Source organism: Mirounga angustirostris, unplaced genomic scaffold (assembly GCF_029215605.1).
Source record: "Mirounga angustirostris isolate CCGP_5_RB_7025 unplaced genomic scaffold, mMirAng1.0.hap1 SCAF_11, whole genome shotgun sequence".
Taxonomy (NCBI): Eukaryota; Metazoa; Chordata; class Mammalia; order Carnivora; family Phocidae; genus Mirounga; species Mirounga angustirostris.
The window spans coordinates 126,623,334-126,642,673 of NW_026991719.1; the positions used below are offsets into that span (position 1 = coordinate 126,623,334).

At 40.1% G+C, this 19,340-nt stretch overlaps 2 protein-coding genes across 8 annotated transcripts in view; both read right to left on the reverse strand.

Annotated features, from left to right (window-relative positions):
• F8 (coagulation factor VIII) overlaps positions 1 to 19,340 on the reverse strand; it is a 139,216-nt gene that overhangs the window by 115,158 nt on the left and 4,718 nt on the right. For all 7 annotated transcript variants that reach the window (XM_054509701.2, XM_064574776.1, XM_064574774.1 and 4 more), the window contains one exon: positions 2,164 to 2,285. In XM_054509701.2, coding sequence (XP_054365676.1) covers positions 2,164 to 2,239 — 76 coding nt within the window. In that variant the 5' untranslated portion in view covers positions 2,240 to 2,285. The remainder of the gene's footprint in view (positions 1 to 2,163; positions 2,286 to 19,340) is intronic.
• On the reverse strand, positions 2,260 to 15,297 carry LOC135361978 (large ribosomal subunit protein uL13-like). Its single transcript, XM_064574782.1, has one exon. It carries the CDS (start codon positions 7,028 to 7,030, stop codon positions 6,605 to 6,607), a length of 426 nt encoding a protein of 141 aa, XP_064430852.1. The 5' UTR covers positions 7,031 to 15,297; the 3' UTR covers positions 2,260 to 6,604.

Genomic DNA, 19,340 nt, shown 5'->3' on the forward strand with positions numbered 1-19,340 from the left:
GGGACACCTGGGTGGCTCAGTCAGTTAAGTGTCTGCCTTTGGCTCAGGTCATGATCCCAGGTTCCTGGGATCGAGTCCCGCTTTGGGCTCCCTGTTCTGTTCTGCAGGGAGCTGCTTCTCCCTCTCCTGCTCCCCCTGCTTGTGCTCTCTCTCTGTGTCAAATAAATAAATAAAATCTTAAAAAAAAAACACCTGTGTTACGTGGAGTTTCCCCTCTTGCACTTTGAACAATCCCCAATGTTTTCCAGTAACCATCACATATTAGCAGTCTAGCTTAATATCAAACATCTGATGTCTCCTGCAATGTAAGGGTCCCTCCCTCCTCCAGCTTTCTCATCTTCCTCTCTGAATCTGCTTCCCCCACTCACCTTACTATCTCCTGACCCTCTAAGCTTGTAGCTAGTGAGAAAAGGACAGGGGTGTAAAAAGAGGCATGATGACAAGATCTTTCTTGGAAAGAATAGTGATAATGTGGCTTTGCTAGCCCCTGGTTGTGAGGCATGCCAAAATTCTGTCTCTTTCTTTCTTAGGGAACTTAAAGGAGTTCTTTGGAGACTCTCTCCTTCCAAATCATGCCCTCTCCAGCTGTCACTTGTATATCTCTTCTCAGTTTCTGCTTCTGGCAGTACAATTAGAGAGACTTTTAGGGGAAGTTCCCTGAAGACTCTGACCTTGAAAGTTTTTTCAGATAAAAAGCAGGAGCTAGTCAGAGTCTTAGGAGTTCCACAGGTCTTATGTCAAGTCTTCTAAGTGGTTCTCCTAAAGCTTCCTCACTACAGCTTGACATGAGGGTGAAACCTTCCTCCCACTATGGGGTGGGGAACATACAAATCACCAAAAATGGTTTACAAAGAAATCCTCAAACCTAAATTATTTCATAAGTTCCTAGCCTTCTTTTATTTAGGCTTGAGGTGCAAGATGGGCTGAGGGTTGCAGAACCAATTTTGGGTCACCACCTGAACAAGTCCCTGAATAAGTCCTACATATGAGGGCTGACATCTCTTTTTTTTTTCCATCAAATTTTAATTTAAATTCTAGGTAGTTAACATACAGTGCAATATTGGTTTCAGGAGTAGGGGCACCTGGGTGGCTCAGTTGGTTAAATGTTTGAGTCTTGATTTCGGTTCAGGTCATGATTTCAGGGTCTTGAGATTAAGCCCTGCATCATGCTCTGTGTTGGGTGTGGAGCCTGCTTGGGATTCTTTCTCTCCCTCTCTCTCTGCTCCTCTTCCTTATTCACTCTCACTCTAAATATATATATATATATATATATATATATATATATATGTGTGTGTGTGTGTGTGTGTGTCACTCATTTTTATATGTGTGTACACACACATATATATACACATACACATACATACATACATATACTGGTTTCAGGAGAATTCAATGATTCATCACTTATATACAATATCCAGTGCTTATCATAACATGTGTCCTTCTTCATATCCATCACCGATCTAGCCCATCCCCACCCACCTCCCTCCATCAACCCTCTATTTGTTCTCTATTGTTAAGAGTCTCCCATGGTTTGTTTCTGTCTCATAAAATTTATTTCTTTTCTCTTAGTCCAAGATTTCAAACTGGGTAAAACTGACCTTTTATAATTTAAAAAAATAATCTCTATACCCAACATAGGGTTTGAACTTACAACCACAAGATCAAGAGCCATGTGCTCTACTGACTGAGCCAGCTGGGTGCTCCCAATCTGTCTTTAGAATTTGGGAGTACTTGTCACCTATAATTCTCAGCAATAATTCTAAGGTAGGAGATGTCTTATTTTGATATCCTGTTACATGCTTATTTGACATCTAAGTGGACGTATCATGCAAGCAGCCTGAACTGAAGATCTAAACCTGGGAGTTACTGGCATAGGGATATCTTAAAATTGTGGGACTGGATAAGATCAGCTAGTGATCGAAGGTAAAGAAAAAATAAAACAAACCCAAGTCCAAGACCCAGAGCACTCTAACATCTAGAGAACAAGCAGAGGAGGAGAGTCCAGCAAAGAGACAGAATATTCTGTGTCAGTGTATTTCCCCAACAGGTGGTAGTAAGGGAAACCTGGCCTTCTACAACTGCAGCTCCAAGACTGGGGGATCCTTGCTAGGACATCAGATACTCAGTTTCATAATAAACAGTCAATATTGTTTATATTACCCATCCATGGTGGCCTGGGCTTGGCAATGTTGAAAAGGTCATCTGTAAACTCTACGAACACAGTCTTTTTGTACATGACTGATGTGTTGAATGGCAAAGATCTTGGCACCCTAGGAGAAAACCTGTGTGAAGAAAGGAAAATGTCATTCATTTTGGTGGACCTTCTTTGAACCCACTTTTCCAGAAGCTGGAAGTAAAGCTTCCATCCCACTCTCTTCTACTGTTAACAAGGCAAACTGGAAATTGTATATAACACTGCTATAAGCAGACTGAATGTTTGTGTGCAGACAATGGGATTAGCGACCTTATAAAAGAGACCCAAGACCCCAGAGAGATCTCTCACCTCTTCCACCATATGCAATGATACAGTGGCACAGTGGGAAGATGGCCGTCTGTGAACCAGACACGGAATCTGCCAGCACTTGACCTTGGACTTCCAGGCTCCACAACTGTCAGAAATCTGTGTCTGCTGTGTACAAGCCACCCAGTCTGTGCTATTTTGTTATAGCTTCCTGAACAGACTAAGACAATTCCTAACATCTATCAAACCAAAACACTGTTTTCAAAAGTCATCTGATACATTAGGTGCCACATGATAAAATAAATCATAAAATCATAAATCATGGTTTGTTTCTGTCTCAATAAAGTTTGAGTACCCATACACTGCATCCTTTGCCAAAACAATAACTATAGGGTCCTTCAATTTTATCTCTAAAAGACACTGTAACTTTAATCTAATTAACTTGTATTCAAATTTTGTCAGTATGTACCTAAAATTATACTTCCCCTCTCAGGGATACCAGGAATATCACAGAGAAAATTACCTTCCAATTGCCTCAGCTATTAAAACTCTTTTAGGTAAAGATTGGTTCCCAACCTTTTCCTCTCTCTCTACCTCACAAGTTAGGTTGTCATGTTCTGGGGCCCAGTCTAGGTTGAATAATCAAAAGGATCAATGTGAAGAAGGCTGCAGGTGAATTGGTAGAAAATACAAAGTGCTTGAAGGTAGCTATTGTCACTCATTTTTGCATGCATAGAGTAGTTCTGCAGTTTTCTATATGCCATAGAGAGCCTCTCTTCCTGACTTATACTTCTGGATATCTAACTCTTACCACTTCCCAGATGTTGTTTCTTCTGTTTTGGTAACTAAATATTTTTATTTGACATCATATTTCAATCTCATATATTTGTGTAATAATTAAAAATGACCCCTCATGATGAACTTTTCACAACTGCATGCTAGCTCAACTGATCCCCCTTTCATTCTCCACTTAAAATCCAACTCTTCTTTTTTTTTTTTAAAGATTTTATTTATTTATATGACAGAGAGAGACACAGCGAGAGAGGGAACACAAGCAAGGGGAGTGTGAGAGGGAGAAGCAGGCTTCCCGTGGAGCAGGGAGCCCGATGCAGGGCTGGATCCCAGGACCCTGGGATCATGACCTGAGCCAAAGGGAGATGCCCAACGACTGAGCCACCCAGGCGCCCCTAAAATCCAACTCTTGCTTTGTTGTAACACCACAAAGGAAAGAACTGCTGGTCCTTGAGAGCAAAATGGGGATGTGTGTACATAAAACCTAGTGGGTGGGTTCTCCTTACATCATGGTTTGTATGGCAATGTTTGTTTTGGTAAATAGGATAGAAAAGGGAAAGAACAGAAAAGAGGGCCTCATTATAAAAGAAACACAAATGCATTTCAGTGCCCCAGGTAGTTTGAACTGCTGAGCCAGTAACCCAGTGCATTCTCTGCCTGGTTACTGACAGGTGTTAGGGTCTAGAATCTGAGGGCGGAAAGGAAGCTCAGGCACCACCCAGCCAGCCCCCTCTAGTTTCTGGCTAATGACAAGGTTCAGGGAACTTGGGTGAATGGCTGGACAGGGGCAGGAACTCAGGCTCTCCTTAGTACTTGGTGTCAAACTCATTTCCTGGTCCTCTGCATAAACTTGGGGGTCTGTGAACCGATGCTTTTTCAGTCTGACTGATGTCAGAAACAATTCAGTTTTCATGTGTAAGTTTCCTCTGCACAACATTTGTAGTCTTGGTTGTAATTCCGTTGAGGGCAGTTTCCATCTGTCACTCCAAGTGAGTGCACTAGGCTTCAGTGTCAGTAGAGCTCTTTTCATGCTGTTTCTCTCTTCATCTATAGCTTACATAACAGCCTGTTTTCAAATTTAATAATTAGGTCAATGATTCTTGATTTATTTTTAAAAGATAAAACTAAAGACAGTAATAAGACCAAGGAGAAATGGTGCAGTTCTAACATCCCAATCTGAAAGGATTTTTTTCTATATTACACAGAGGAATCTAGCATTAATAGATACTCAGAAGTAGCATTTAAGGATGAACAGAAGAAGGTTTATGTGGTGGACACCAAGGACCCTCAACAGAGAACTTTCTCAGCTTAAATTTTTTCTCATTTTTTAAATTGTGGTAAAACACATAAAACATCAAATTTACTCTTAAACATGTTTAAGTGTATAATTCAGTGGTACTAAGTATATTAATATTGTTGTACAACCATCACCACCATCTATCTCCATAACTCTTATCTTCCAAAACTGAAACTCAGTATCCATTAAACAATAACTTGTCATTCTCCACTCCCCTCAGCCCCTGAAACCACCATTCCGCTTTCTGTTGCTATGATTTTGACTATTCTAGGTCCCTCATATAAGTGGAATTATACAGTACTTGTCTTTTTCTGACTGGCTTAATGTCCTTAAGACCGATCCACATTGTAGCAGGTGTCAGAATTTTCTTCATTTTTAAGGCTGAATAACATTCCATTGTATGAACAGATCACGTTGTTTATCCATTCATCCATAAACAGACACTTGGGTTGCTTCCATGTTTTAGCTATTGAGAATAATGCTGCTATGAACATGGGTATACAAATATCTCTTCAAGATCCTGCTTTCAATTATTTTGAGTATATATCCAGAAATGGAATTTATGGATTATATGGTAATTTTCAAAAAGTTTTTAAGAGTCACCATCCTGTTTTTCACAGTGGCTACACCATTTTATATTCCAACCAACAGTGCAGAAGTGTTCCAATTCCTCTACATCTCACCAACACTTATTTTCTGTTTTTTGTTTGTTTGTTTGTATAATAGCCATCCTAATGGGTGAGAGATTGTATCTCTTTGTAGTTTTGATTTGTATTTCCCTAGGTGAGTTTGAGCATCTTTTCATGTGCTTATTGGCCATTTGTGTACTTTCTTTGGAGAAATGCCTATTCAAGTGTGTTTTGTCCATTTTTGAATTAGGTTGTTTGCTTTCTTATTGAGTTTTTCTTTTTAAGTTTTTTTTTAAAGTGATCTCTACACCCAACATGGGGCTTGAACTCATAACCCTGAGACCAAGAGTCGCATGCTCCTCCAACTGAGCCAGCCAGGCACCCCTTTCTTGTTGAGTTTTAAGGAGTTCTCCATATACAGGCTTCCCCTGCTATCCAAAAGTAGAATATGCCTATGAAACCTTTTGTAAGCTGAAATGGTATAAAACAAAGAAGCAACTATCATTTTGTAAAAGGCACAATCCTCTTCAGATTTTTTTAGTTAGTGAAAACAGGTACTAAAGTAGATCTTTAGTGTTGTAAAAGCAGTGTTGTAAAGCAAACTTTCAGATAGTGGGGGAAACGTGTACTTTGGATATTAATCTCTTAATATTTTAAAAAAGATTTTATTTATTTATTATATTAGAGAGAGAGACAGAGAGCGTGAGTGGGGGAAGGGGTAGAGGAAGAGAATCTTCAAGCACACTCCCTGCTGAGCATGAAGACCGATGTGAGGCTTGATCTCATAACCCTGGGATTTTGACCTGAGCCGAAGGCAGACACCCAACAACTGAGCCACCCAGGTGTCCCTTTATTGGTGCTTATTGAGGCTAAGTATCTGAATAGTTTCCTTGAGCAACTGTGACATATTAGGACATTCACAGCAGCAGGAGCAACCTACAGCATTTCTTTTTTATTTTTCTTTAAAATAATTGATTAGTTTTGGATCACAAAATACAGGGAAAACACAAGGGCAGTGCCTGAGACCCCTTGGCTGTACTTCCCAGGGAAGTTCCAGATGAACTACCTCCTCTGTACAACACCAGGCTTGGCCCTCAGCATCCTCACACCCTAACAGCTGCAGAGTTTAAACACACCCCATTCACAACACAGGGCTCCCCTCCAAACATTCTCCAGATCTCTTGCCAACAGTGAAATAGTTGTTCCAACTATCAATTTCTTAGAACTCTCAGAAATGAGCAGGTCACAGGCAATTATGCCTCAAAGCTCTTAGAGTTTTTTTTTTTTAACCTTTTAAGAAGGCCTTTCTTAATTAACAGCAGTGACTAAAGCCCTTTCTGTGTTCCCAGCATTCTAAGCCCCAGGCGGCGATGGAGGAAGGGCAGGCCAGGCCAAGCATGAGGAATAACAATTTTATTGCGCTCAGACCAGGAGTCCATGCGTCTTGAGGACCTCTGTGTATTTATCAATTTTCTTCTCCACATTCTTTTCGGCCTGTTTCTGTAGCCTCATGAGCTGCTGCTTCTTCCGGTAATGGATCTTGGCCTTCTCCTTTCTCTTCTCCAGGGTGGCTGTTATGGCCTGGTACTTCCAGCCAACCTCGTGAGCCAGGCACCCAAGGTAAGCAAACTTCCGTGTAGGCTTCAGGCGCACCACCTTGAGGGCAGCAGGAACCACCATCTGCTTTTTCTTGTTGTAGGGTGGCGGGATCCCATCAAACACCTTGAGGTGGTCCAGGGCAGCCTGGCCTTGCTTGGTCTTGTGTGGCAGCATGCCTCGCACTGTCTGCCAAAAGATGCGGCTGGGTCCTTGGAAGTGGTAGGGGCCACGGAATGGGTTGGTGTTCATGCACTTGTGGAGGAAGACCAGGTACTTCAGCTTGTTTCTGTAGAAATTGCCAAAAATGTTGATGCCTTCACAGCATACAACTACAACCTTCCGGCCCAGAAGCACTTGTTTGGCCACGATGGCCACCAGGCGGCCCAGGAGATGGCCTCAGCCATCGAGCACCAGGACCTGCCCCTCCACCATCTTTAGCAGCCGCCTGGGCTACAGCATTTCACTCCATTCCAGGGTTCCCAGGGCACCCAAGAAAGCACGTCATGGGAGCAGCTCTGCCAACCCTATGCCATGACAAATGACTTTCTGTACTGACTGAGGGCCAGGGGCTGGCGTACGGACAAGGAAGTGCTCCCAGTAAAAGGAGTTGATTTACAGAGGAAGGAATGAGGATCTGCATGGATTAGTGGGCACAAGCAGGCTGTATGAGCAGGTTGTCAGAGACCCATCTCATTCATTTCTGCTATATTGGTACCTCTACTTCAGATTACATCTATGGTCACGTAGGGGATCCCTGATGACCAGCTGCTAGTGGAGGAAGAAGCCTGAGATTTATTTACAGATGGGCCAGCTTGATATGCAGGTGCAAGTCAATGCTATTGGTTGTGTAGAAAGAGAAATGGCCCAAGGTTCAAATATATACGGACGAATGGATATCAGCAAATGGTTTGGCCGTCTAGCTGAGGGCCTAGAATTAACAGGATTGGGATATCAGGGACAAGGATATCTGGGGTAAAGACATATTAGTGAGTGGGCACAAAATAGAAAAATCTCCATATCATATGTTAATGCCACCAGGGAGCATCTAATGACTGGAAATTAACATCAGCCAACCTCTGCATGGGCCATCCCAGTGCTGGCAAAATGTGAGATAAGTGGCTATGGTGGCAGGAAGAGAATTTATGCAGCCCCAAAAGCATGGGTTCCTGCTAAAGCTAATATACCTAATATTGTCCCTGAAAGTCCAACCTGCCAGAAGCCGAAACCAATCCTGAATGCACAATACTGCCGTCCACTGTAGAGACCAGCCAGCTGGTCAGTGGCAAGTTGACTGCATTGGACCCCTTCCCATTGTAGAAAGGATAACACTTCATTGTGATTGAGACACATATTTAGTCTTTCCTGCCTGCAAGGCCTTGGCAAGCCCCACTGAAGGCTTACAGAGGGTTTGATTCACTAATGTGGGATTCCATATAACATCATGTCTGACCAGGGGACCCACTATACAATAAAGGAGGTGCTGGAGTGGGCCCATGACCATGGCATCCATTGGCTTTATCACATGCCACCCCATCCAGAAGCTACCAGACAGAGAGTCCAGTGAAATAACTTCTTAAAGCACAACTGAAGCTCCAACTTGAAGCCGGGGCCCTGCGAGAGCTCCAAGGTGCTGCATATGCACTGATGCAAAGATGGTGGCAGCAAAAGAAGCTCAACTCACCATCACCCCACTGTGACCTTTCTGGGGAGTCTGTGCCAACCCTCCCTACAGCTGTGAGCTCCCAGTGTACAAGATTCCCACAGTGAAAATGCAAAAGTCTCACTGAATTAGAAACTAGGGGGCCACTTGGGGCTACTCATACCAAAGGGGCATGGGCCAGAAAAGGAGCCCCAAGGGCATGATTACAAGGGGGGGGGTCGGGATGCCGTCAACGCAGGGCGGGCACAAATGTGCACCAGCCAAGGGCAGCCAACCACCTGAGAGGCATGGAGCAGGCCACTGGGAGCTGAAGAAGCTGCCCCCCTCCCCATACAAGCAAGGACATGGCAGGTGAGTGGGTGGGGGAGGTCGTGGTGAAGACAGAAATGGGATGGTTCTGGGAGCCATGGTGGCCGCGCTCACACCCGCACCACAGGCACCAGAAACCACCCCCCCTTTCCGAAAGCAGCCCTTCCCCCACAGGTCCGACGCAGGGAAAAGGGTCTGAACAGAGGGGTGCACATGATGGTATGGTATGTTCATTCCATCTGTCCCACTTCCTGGCCACTTTGAGAATTATGCCCTTCTACACTCATCAACTCGTCCCTTTTTCCATTTTGTTTCCTTGGTTCTGCAGAGTCTACTCCACCCAGTTTCTCCAAAGCTTCCACCAGTTTGTTAACAAAACTGAGACCCATGTCAAGAGACAGGTATTTGGACATTCGCTAGCACAGTGCTTCCACTTTAATATTTTTTACTAAAATGAAAATATAAGACACACAAAACGTTTACTAGAGCAAGAGCTTGGAATAGCCTAGAGGGAACAGGATCAAGAGCACACAGAAACACTTTTTTCTCCCTCTAAGGAAAGAGGCAAAAATCAGAGGCAAAAGAAATAAGGTTGTGGGACAGAGAAACAGAAGGCCTAGGCTCTCGTTTAGTGGGACATGGTCCACAATAGGAGTCCCTATTCAAAGGGACATTCCTAAGAGCATCAGCACCTTCCAGATATGTGATTCAGTTCTGAGATGAACGTATTTAGGACCTTTTCTATTAGAGTGAATAGTTTCCACTGGTGCAGAAACACGTGATGTATGTGCCTGTGTCAGTTTCAGGGTAATCTGCACAATAAGTGACAAAATGTTCCAGGGTTCATGGGTTTTACTCCTTCCTAACTTCTGTGGGATTTTTGTTTGTGCATTTCCCTTGGGATTTGATATATAAATCTTGCCAAATATATTTGGCAACAATGTCCTTCACATGAACTGTTCTTTCACATTTTATCTAAAAAGAATCGGAAAACCTATTATATTCCCTGACCTTTGCTTAGAAGAAGTTGAGCAGCTGCAGGAACAGATAATATAAAACTGAATTTCCCCAGATGTTTATTTCAAAATTTGGCAGAGGTTGTCAGGATGTGTCCAGAGTCAGCTTATCCCGTTAATCAGTATCAAAATAATCTAGGCTATAAAATGGTATCATCAAAATAAAAGTTCTATCAACTTTTTCCTGGTAAAAATACATGTGACTGCTTGCACAACAACAGAAAGCTGGATAACAAATACACCATTTTCTCCATTCAATTCAATTTTACAGTTATTCACTATACCACAGGCTGCATGCTAGAGGGAAGTTACAATACAAAATAGAATGTACTAAGTACAATTATTTTAATAATTTTTAACAACACCTACATTAATGGATAAGTGGCTAATTGTTCAGTTAGAGATCAGACTACTGACCATCTGGGCCTCTGCTTTACGGTCATTAACACTGCACAACTGTAGAAGGAACTTGAATCCATTCCTCATACCACACACAAAAATTAATTCAGTGTATCAAAGGCCTAAATATAAGAGCTAATATTATAAAACTCTTGGGAGCAAATATAGGTATAACTCTGTATGACCCTGGATTTGGCAATAGTTTCTTAGATAAGACATCAAAAGCACAAGCAACCAAAGGAAAAAAATAGATAAACTGGACTTCATCAAAATGAAAAACTTTGTGCTAGGACAGAATATTTAAAATGAGTACATCTGAAAATGTATCCAGAATATATACAGAATTCTCAAAACTCAAAAGTAACAAGACAAACAACCCAATTTTAAAATGGGCCAAAGCTCTGAACAGACATTTCATCAAAGGAAATATAGGAACAGCCAATTACACATGCAAAGATGCTCAGAATCTTTAGTTATCAGAGAAATGCAAATTAAACATACAGTGAGATACCACCACAGAGTCATTAAAATGACTAAACTTAAATACTGGCTGAACTTAAATACTGGCAACATCAAGTATTGTCCAGGATGTGTTGTAACTGGCACTCTCATGTGTTGCTGGTGGGAGTATAAATGGTACAACCATTTATGGTTAAACATGCATTTCCCATATGATCCAGCAATTTCATTCCTAGATATTTAACTAAGATAAATAAAAACAGATGTCCACACAAAAGCTTGTGCAGGAATGCTCATAGAAGTTTTCTTTATATTAGCCCCCAAACTGGAAACAATCCAAAGGTCCATAGGGCAGTGAATAGATATACAAATTGTGATATAGTCCCATAATGGAGCAGTAATCAGCAATACAAATAATAAAATTACTTCATGCAACAATCTGGATGAATTTCCAAATCATGATGGTAAAGATAAAAAGCCAGACACTGAAGAGTGCATACTGTATGATTCTAATGATGTAAAAGTCTTAAATAGTCAAAAATGAATCCAGAAAGCAGCTTGTTGCCAGGGGCCAGGTCAGGGTAATGAGACTCACCGGAAAGTTGCAGAAGGATTGATGTAAATGTTCTACATGTTGATTAAGGTGGCGGTGATGTAACTTGTATGCATTTGCCAAAACTTATCAAATTGCATATTAAAAATCTGTGTGTTTCATTTTACGTAAATTATACCTGTGGTAGGCAAAATTTTGCTTCTCTCCACCTTTCCCCTTTGGTGTTATGCCTATGAATATGTTATGTTACATAGTTAAAGAAACTGTGGATGGAATTAGCTGTAACTAATCAGCTGGTCTTGAGAGAGAGAGATGATCCTGAAATATCTGGGTGGACCCAAAGTAATCATAAAGGTCTTAAAAGTGGAACAGGAAGGCAGAAAGGGTCAGAGAGATGTGGTGGAAGTTGAAGTCAGAACTATTTAAAGCATTCGAGAGACTCAATACACTCTTCCTACTTTGAAGATGAAGGGCCCTACACGGAACTTCAGAGAAGGAACTGAATTCCAGTAATGATGGCAGCCCTGTCAACAACTTGATTTTGGTCTTGTGTGACCCTGACTAGGGTGCCCAGTCGAGCCCACCTGGCTTCTGAACCACTAAAATTATAATAATAAATTGGTGTTGCTGCAAGCTGTAAAGTTTGAGATAATTTGTTACACAGCAGGAAGAAACTATTATGAGATACTCAAAGTTGATCCAATTATAAAGAAGTAACTCGACAAGCAAATAAAAATGCAATTAAAGTTCATGCTCCTAAATGAAGCTGGTTCTTTGAAAAAAATTAATGAAATTGATAAACCTCTAGCCACACTTATTAAAAAGAAAAGAGAAAGGACCTAAATAAATAAAATCACAAATGAGAGAGGAGAGATCACAACCAACACCACAGAAATACAAACTGTAAGAGAATATTATTGAAAACTATATGACAATAAATCAAAAACCTAGAAGAAATAGATAAATTCCTAGAAACATATAAACTCCAAAACTGAAACAGGAAGAAATAGAAAATTGAACAGATTCATAACCAGCAAAGAAATTGAATCAATAATAAAAAATCTCCCAACAAACAAAAGTCCAGGACCAGATGGCTTCCCAGGGGAATTCTACCAAACATTTAAAGAGAGTTAAAAGCTATTTTTCTCAAACTATTCCAAAAAACAGAAAATGAAGGAAAACTTGCAAATTCACTCTATTACCCTGATTCCAAACCAGACAGACTCCACTAAAAAACAGAACAGGCTAATATCCCTGATGAACACAGATGCAAAAATTCTCAATAAAATACTAGCAAACCAAATCCAACAGTACATTAAAATAATCATTCACCACGATTGAGTGGCATTTATTCCTGGGTTGCAAGGGTGGTTCAATATTCGCAAATCAATCAATGTGATACACTACATTAATAAAAGAAAGGATAAGAACCATATGATCCTTTCAATAGATGCAGAAAAAGCATTTGACAAAGTACAGCATCCATTCATGATAAAAACCCTCAACAAAGTAGGTTTAGAGGGAACAAAGCACAACATAATAAAGGCCATATATGAAAAACCCACAGCTACTATTATCCTTAATGGGAAAAAACAGAGCTTTCCCGCTATGGTCAGGAAGACGACAGGGATGTCCACTCTCACCACTGTTGTTCAACATAGTACTGGAAATCCTAGACACAGCAATTCGACAACACAAAGAAATAAAAGGCATCCAAATTGGCAAGGAAGAAGTCAGACTTTCACTATTTGCAGATGACATGATACTCCATGTGGAAAACCTGAAAGACTCCACCAAAAAACTGCTAAAACTGATACACAAATTCAGTAAAGTCACAGGATACACAACATACAGAAATCTGTTGCATTTCTATACACCAATAATGAAGCAGCAGAAAGATAAATTAAGGAATCAATCCCATTTACAACTGCACCAAAAATAGTAAGATCCCTAGGAATAAACCTAACCAAAGAGGTGAAAGACCTGTATTCTGAAAACTGTAAAACACTGATGAGAGAAATTGAAGATGAAACAAAGAGATGTAAAAAAAAAAAAATTCCATGCTCATGGATTGGAAGAACAAATATTGTTAAAGTGTCTATAGCACAGAGGACATTAGGGGAAGGAAGGGAAAACCAAAGGGGGGAAATCAGAGGGAAGACGAACCATGAGCAACTCTGGACTCCAGGAAACAATCTGAGGGTTTTAGAGGCGAGGGTAGGGGGATGGGGGAGCCGGGTGATGGGTATTAAGGAGAGCACGTGTTTGTAATGAGCACTGGGTGTTATACGCAAACAATGAATCACGGAACACTACATCAAAAACTAATTATGTACTGTATGGTGACTAGTGTAACATAATAAAAAAATAAAGTAACACTATACCACTTCAAAAAAAATGTCTATAGTACCCAAAGCAATCTACAGATTTAATGCAATCCTTATGAAAATACCAACAGCATTTTTCACAGAGCTAGAACAAACAATCCTAAAATTTGTATGGAGCCACAAAAGACCCCGAATAGTCAAAGCAACCTTGAAAAAGAAAAGCAAAGCTGGAGGCATCACAATTCTGGGCTTCAAGTTGTAACACAAAGCTGTGGTGATCAAAATAGACACAGAGATCAATGGAACAGAATAGAAATCCCAGAAATGAACCCACAACTGTATGGTCAATAAATCTTTGACAAAGAAAGAAAGCATATCCAATGGGAAAAAGTCTCTTCAACAAATGATGTTGGGAAAACTGGACAGCAACATGCAGAAGAATGAAACTAGACCACTTTCTTACACTATACCCGAACATAAATTCCAAGTGGATGAGACGGGCACCTGGGTGGCTCAGTCGGTTAAGTGTCTGCCTTTGGCTCAGGTCATGATCCCAGGGTCCTGGGATTGAGCCCCGCATTGGGCTCCCTGCTCAGCGGGGAGCCTGCTTCTCCCTCTGTCTGCCGCTCCCCGTTTGCGTGCACTCTCTCTCTCTGACAAATAAAGAAACAAAATCTTTCGTTTAAAAGATTTAAAAAAAAAAATGGATGAAACACCTAGAGGTGCCTGGGTGGCTCAGTCGGTTAAGCATCCGACTCTTAATTTCAGTTCAGGTGTTGATCTCAGGGTTGTGAGATTGAGCCCCACGTCAGGCTCTATGCTCAGTGCAGAGTCTGCTTGAGATTCTGTCTCTCCCTCTCCCTCTTTAAATAAATAAACAAATAAAATCTTTAAAGAAATGCATGAAAGACCTAAATGTGAGACCTGAAACCATCAATATCCTAGAGGAGAACACAGGCAGTAACCTCTTTGACATTGGCTGTAGCAACTTCTTACTAGATAGGTCTCCTGAGGCAAGGGAAGCAAAAGCAAACATAAACTACTGGGACTTCATCAAAATAAAAAGCTTCTGCACAGCAAAGGAAACAATAAAACTAAAAGGCAACCTACAAAACGGGACAAGATATTTGCAAATCACATATCTGATAAAAGGTTAGTATCCACTAGATAGAACTTATAAAACTCAACACCCAAAAAATGAATCATTCAATTAAAAAATGGACAGAATACCTGAATAGACATTTTTCCAAAGAAGGCATCCAGATGGCCAACAGACACATGAAAAGATGCTCAACATCACTCATAATCAGGGAAATGCAAATCAAAACTACACTGAGATATCCCCTCACACCTGTCAGAATGGTTAAAATCAACAACACAAGAAACAGGTGTTGGTGAGGATGTGGGAAAAGGGTAAACTGTTCGTGGGAATGCAAACTGGTGCAGCCACTGTGGAAAACAGTATGGAGGTTCCTCAAAAGTTAAAAATAGAACTACCCTATGACCCAGCAATTGCACTACCAGGTATGTACCCAAATACAAAAATACTAATTCAAAGGGATACATGCACCCTTATGTTTATAGCAGTATTATCTACAGTAGCCAAATTATGGAAACAGCCCAAGTGTCATTGACTGATAAAGATGTGGTGTGTGTGTGTGTGTGTGTGTGTGTGTGTGTATATATAAAACAGAGCCATCAAAAAGAATGAGATCTTGCCATTTGCAGTGACATGGATGGAGCTAGAGAATATAATACTAAGTGAAGTCAGTCAGTCAGAGAAAGACAAATACCCATATGATTTCACTCATATGTGGGATTTAAGAAATTAAACAAGCGGGCGCCTGGGTGGCTCAGTCATTGAGCGTCTGCCTTCGGCTCAGATCATGGTCCCAGGGTCCTGGGATCAAGCCCCACATCGGGCTCCCTGCTCAGCAGGAAGCCTGCTTCTCCCTCTCCCTCTCCCACTCCCCCTGCTTGTGTTCCCTCTTTCGCTGTGTCTCTCTCTGTCAAATAAATAAATAAAATCTTAAAAAAAAAAAAGAAATTAAACAAGCAAAGGAAAGAAAAAAGAAGAGAGACAAACCACGAAACAGAATCTTAACTACATAGAACAAACTGATGGTTACCAGAGGAGAGGAGTGTGGGGGGATGTATTAAATAGGTGATGGGGATTAAGAAGGGCACTTATGGTGATGAGCATCGGGTATTGAATAGAAGTGTTGAATCACTATACTGGTACACCTGAAACTAACATCACACTGTATGTTAATGAACTGGAATTTAAATAGAAACTTTAGAAAAAGAAAAAGAAAAAAATCATGATCCTAAATGAAATCCAAGAGGATATTACAAACTACTGTAAATAATGAAAAGAAAACTTCATATCATAACCTGTGTGATACGCAAACATTGTTCTCAGAGAAAAACGTATAGCTTTAAATGCCTTCACTATTAAAAACAGAGGACAAAAGAAAAATAACACCACTTTTCCTTTTTTTATAACATCACTTTTCCTAAGGTATTAGAAAAAATACAGCACAATAAGCCAAAAGAAAATAAGAGATCGTTGAAAAAGATAAAATCTAAAAATAAATATTAAAAAATAACTGGGGTGGGTGGTGCCTGGGTGGCGCAGTTGGTTGAGCATCCGACTCTTGGTTTCAGCTTGGGTCGTGAGATCAAATCCCATGTCGGGCTCCGCGCTCAGCAGGGAACCTGCTGCAGATTCTCTCTCCCTCTCCTTCTGCCCCTCCTACTTGTGCTCTCAAATAAATAAATAAATAAATCTTTAAAAAAATAACTGGGAAAAACAAAGAAACTTAGAAGCTCATTGTTTGAAAAGAACATCACCAACAACAAAATAGACAAATCCCTTACAAACCTGTTTGTGGATAAAAGATAAATAGCAAAGAGATAGTAATTTAAGAAAAAGAAAGGGCAGGGCGCCTGGGTGGCTCAGCCGTTAAGCGTCTGCCTTCGGCTCAGGTCATGATCCCAGGGTCCTGGGATCGAGCCCCGCATCTGGCTCCCTGCTCGGCAGAAAGCCTGCTTCTCCCCCTTCCACTCCCCCTGCTTGTGTTCCTGCTCTTGCTATCTCTCTCTCTGTGTCAAATAAATAAATAAAATCTTAAAAAAAAAAGAAAAGGCATATAATTTAGATAATGTGGCAACAGAATTGAAAAAATAAAGTGATTACCTGTACAAATATAAAATTAAAGCTGACTTCAAAAAAAGTTGAAACTTGATTTAACTAATTTTCATAGAAGAGCCGGAAGAGATGATTAAAAATATTGCAAATGTCACCCGGAGCAAATAGACTCATAAATGAGTCTTACCTTTTATTTATTTTTTAAAGATTCTATTTATTTATTTGAGAGAGAGAGAGAGCACGAGCAGGGGGATGAGGGGCAGAGGGAGAGGGAGAAGCAGGCTCCCTGCCGAGCAGGGAGCCCAACGTGGGGCTCGATCCCAGGACCCCGGGATCATGACCTGGGCCAAAGGCAGCTGTTCAACTGACTGAGCCACCCAGGCTCCCCTTTTCTAATTATTAAACAATAGATAATTCTAATGTTATTTGAGCTATAAAAGATGGAGCACTCATCAATTCATTTGATAAAACCAGTAAATTTTTTTTTTTTTTTTTTTATGTTTCACAAAAGCTTTATTTGTGGTCACATCTACGGTTCTCAGGTCAGTGTACAAACAACTCAGTGCAGTGCAGTGCTTCTAATACAAGTCATATAAAACTGCGGAACACAGTGAAGAATAGTGCACTCGATATAAAAATAAATTACACTTTAAAAGCTACTGCAAAGCTTTACACATATAAAAAGTAAACACAAAATAGTTAGTGAGGTCCTTTTAACTGTCTATCATACCCAGAAAAGAAAATTTACTTATGAAAAAACCAGTAAAATTTTAATACCAAAATCTAGTAATAGTCAAAAATAAAGCTATAGATTAATCTCACATAATAAAGGCACACAGTGTTTACCTCTATAGTCCTCTGCTCTACCAGCTGAGCTGTCAAAGGGTGGTATTGTTCAAAGAAATATTCATTGTTCAAAGAAATATTAGCAATAATCAAATTATAGGAATATTAGATTGTACTCCAAGAATGTAAGCTTATTCAATATCAGGAAATCTATAAACATAATCCATTTGTCAATCAACATATTAAAAAGTAAAACTTAGATGATATGAGATGTTGAAGTCATTTCTAATAAAACATTTTATGGCAGGGCGCCTGGGTGGGTCAGTCAGTTAAGTGGCTAACTCTTGATTTCTGCTCAGATCATGATCTCAGGGTCATGGGATCGAGCCCCATGAGCCCCACGCTGGGCTCCATGCTCAGCAGGGAGTCTGTTTCAGGATTCTCTCTCTCCCTCTGCCCCTCCTCTGGCTCATGCTCGCTCACTCTATCTCTCTAAAATAAATAAATCTTTAAAAAAAATTTATGGCAAATTGGAATAGAAGTAACAAAGACTATTTATGAAAAACAAACAGCAAATATTATTCTGAATAACCAAATATTAAGACTACTTCAAGTAAAATCATGGAGTAGATAGGAATGCTTGCTTTCATCACTAATATTTAACATTTTCTTGTATTTTCTAGTAAATTCAGTAAGATAAAAAAGAATAGGTTATAAACATTGGAAAAGAGCTATAATCTGTCTCATTTTGCTCATTTTAGGTAAGATTCAATACTCATAGAGACTCTAGTGTAAAATTACTAGAATTAATAACAGAATTCTGTAAGGTAGCTAGATTCAACATGAATATAAACAAACAGATAGTTTTCTTTATTCTGGTACTAAACATCAAGAAATAGAAATAAGAGAAAATATTTTATTAACAATGGCAACACATTTATAAAATGCATAGAGATAAATATAATAAACTGCTTACATTATATTAATAAAAGTTTCATAAAATTCCAATTAAAATCACAATAGGACTTGGCTCTTTTTAATTGGAAGAAAATTTAAAATTTTTATATGGAAGAATAAAATGCCTAAGAAATGCTAAGAAAGGTAGGGGTGCCTGGGTGGCTCAGTCATTAAGCGTCTGCCTTCAGCTCAGGTCATGATCCCAGGGTCCTGGGATCAAGCCCCACACTGGGCTCCCTGTTGAGCAGGGAGTCTGCTTCTCCCCCTCCTTCCGCCTTCCCCCCTTCCCTGGCTTCTGCACACATGCTCTCTCTCTCTCTAATGAACAAATAAAAATCTTAAAAAAAAAAAAATGCTAAGAAAGGTTAAAAAAAAAAAAAAAAGAGCAGCGAGGACTGATTTCACTTACCAGATATCAGAAGATATAATAGACCCATTGTAATCCAATCAGTATGGTATTGGCATAGCAAGACAAAAGTAAAGTAGTTCAATGAAGAAGGATAATGCATCCAGAAATACATAACAGTATGTATGAAAATTTTATATGATGAATGGGTTTATTCAAATCAGTAGTAAAAGATGTATTATTTGATAAATGGTGCCATTGCCATAGGCTATTGATCTAGATGGAAATAAAACTACACAGATCCCACTTCTATACCATATATAAAAATAATTATCAGATGAATGAAATGTAAAAAACAAAACAAGAAAATTTGGGAAATACACATACAACCTTGATACGCAGAAAACTTTTTTTTTTTTTAAAGATTTTATTTATTTGACAGAGAGAGACACAGCAAGAGAAGGAACACAAGCAGGGGGAGTGGGAGAGGGAGAAGCAGGCTTCCCACGGAGCAGGGAGCCCGATGTGGGGCTCGATCCCAGGACCCTGGGAACATGACCTGAGCCAAAGGCAGACGCTTAACAACTAAGCCACCC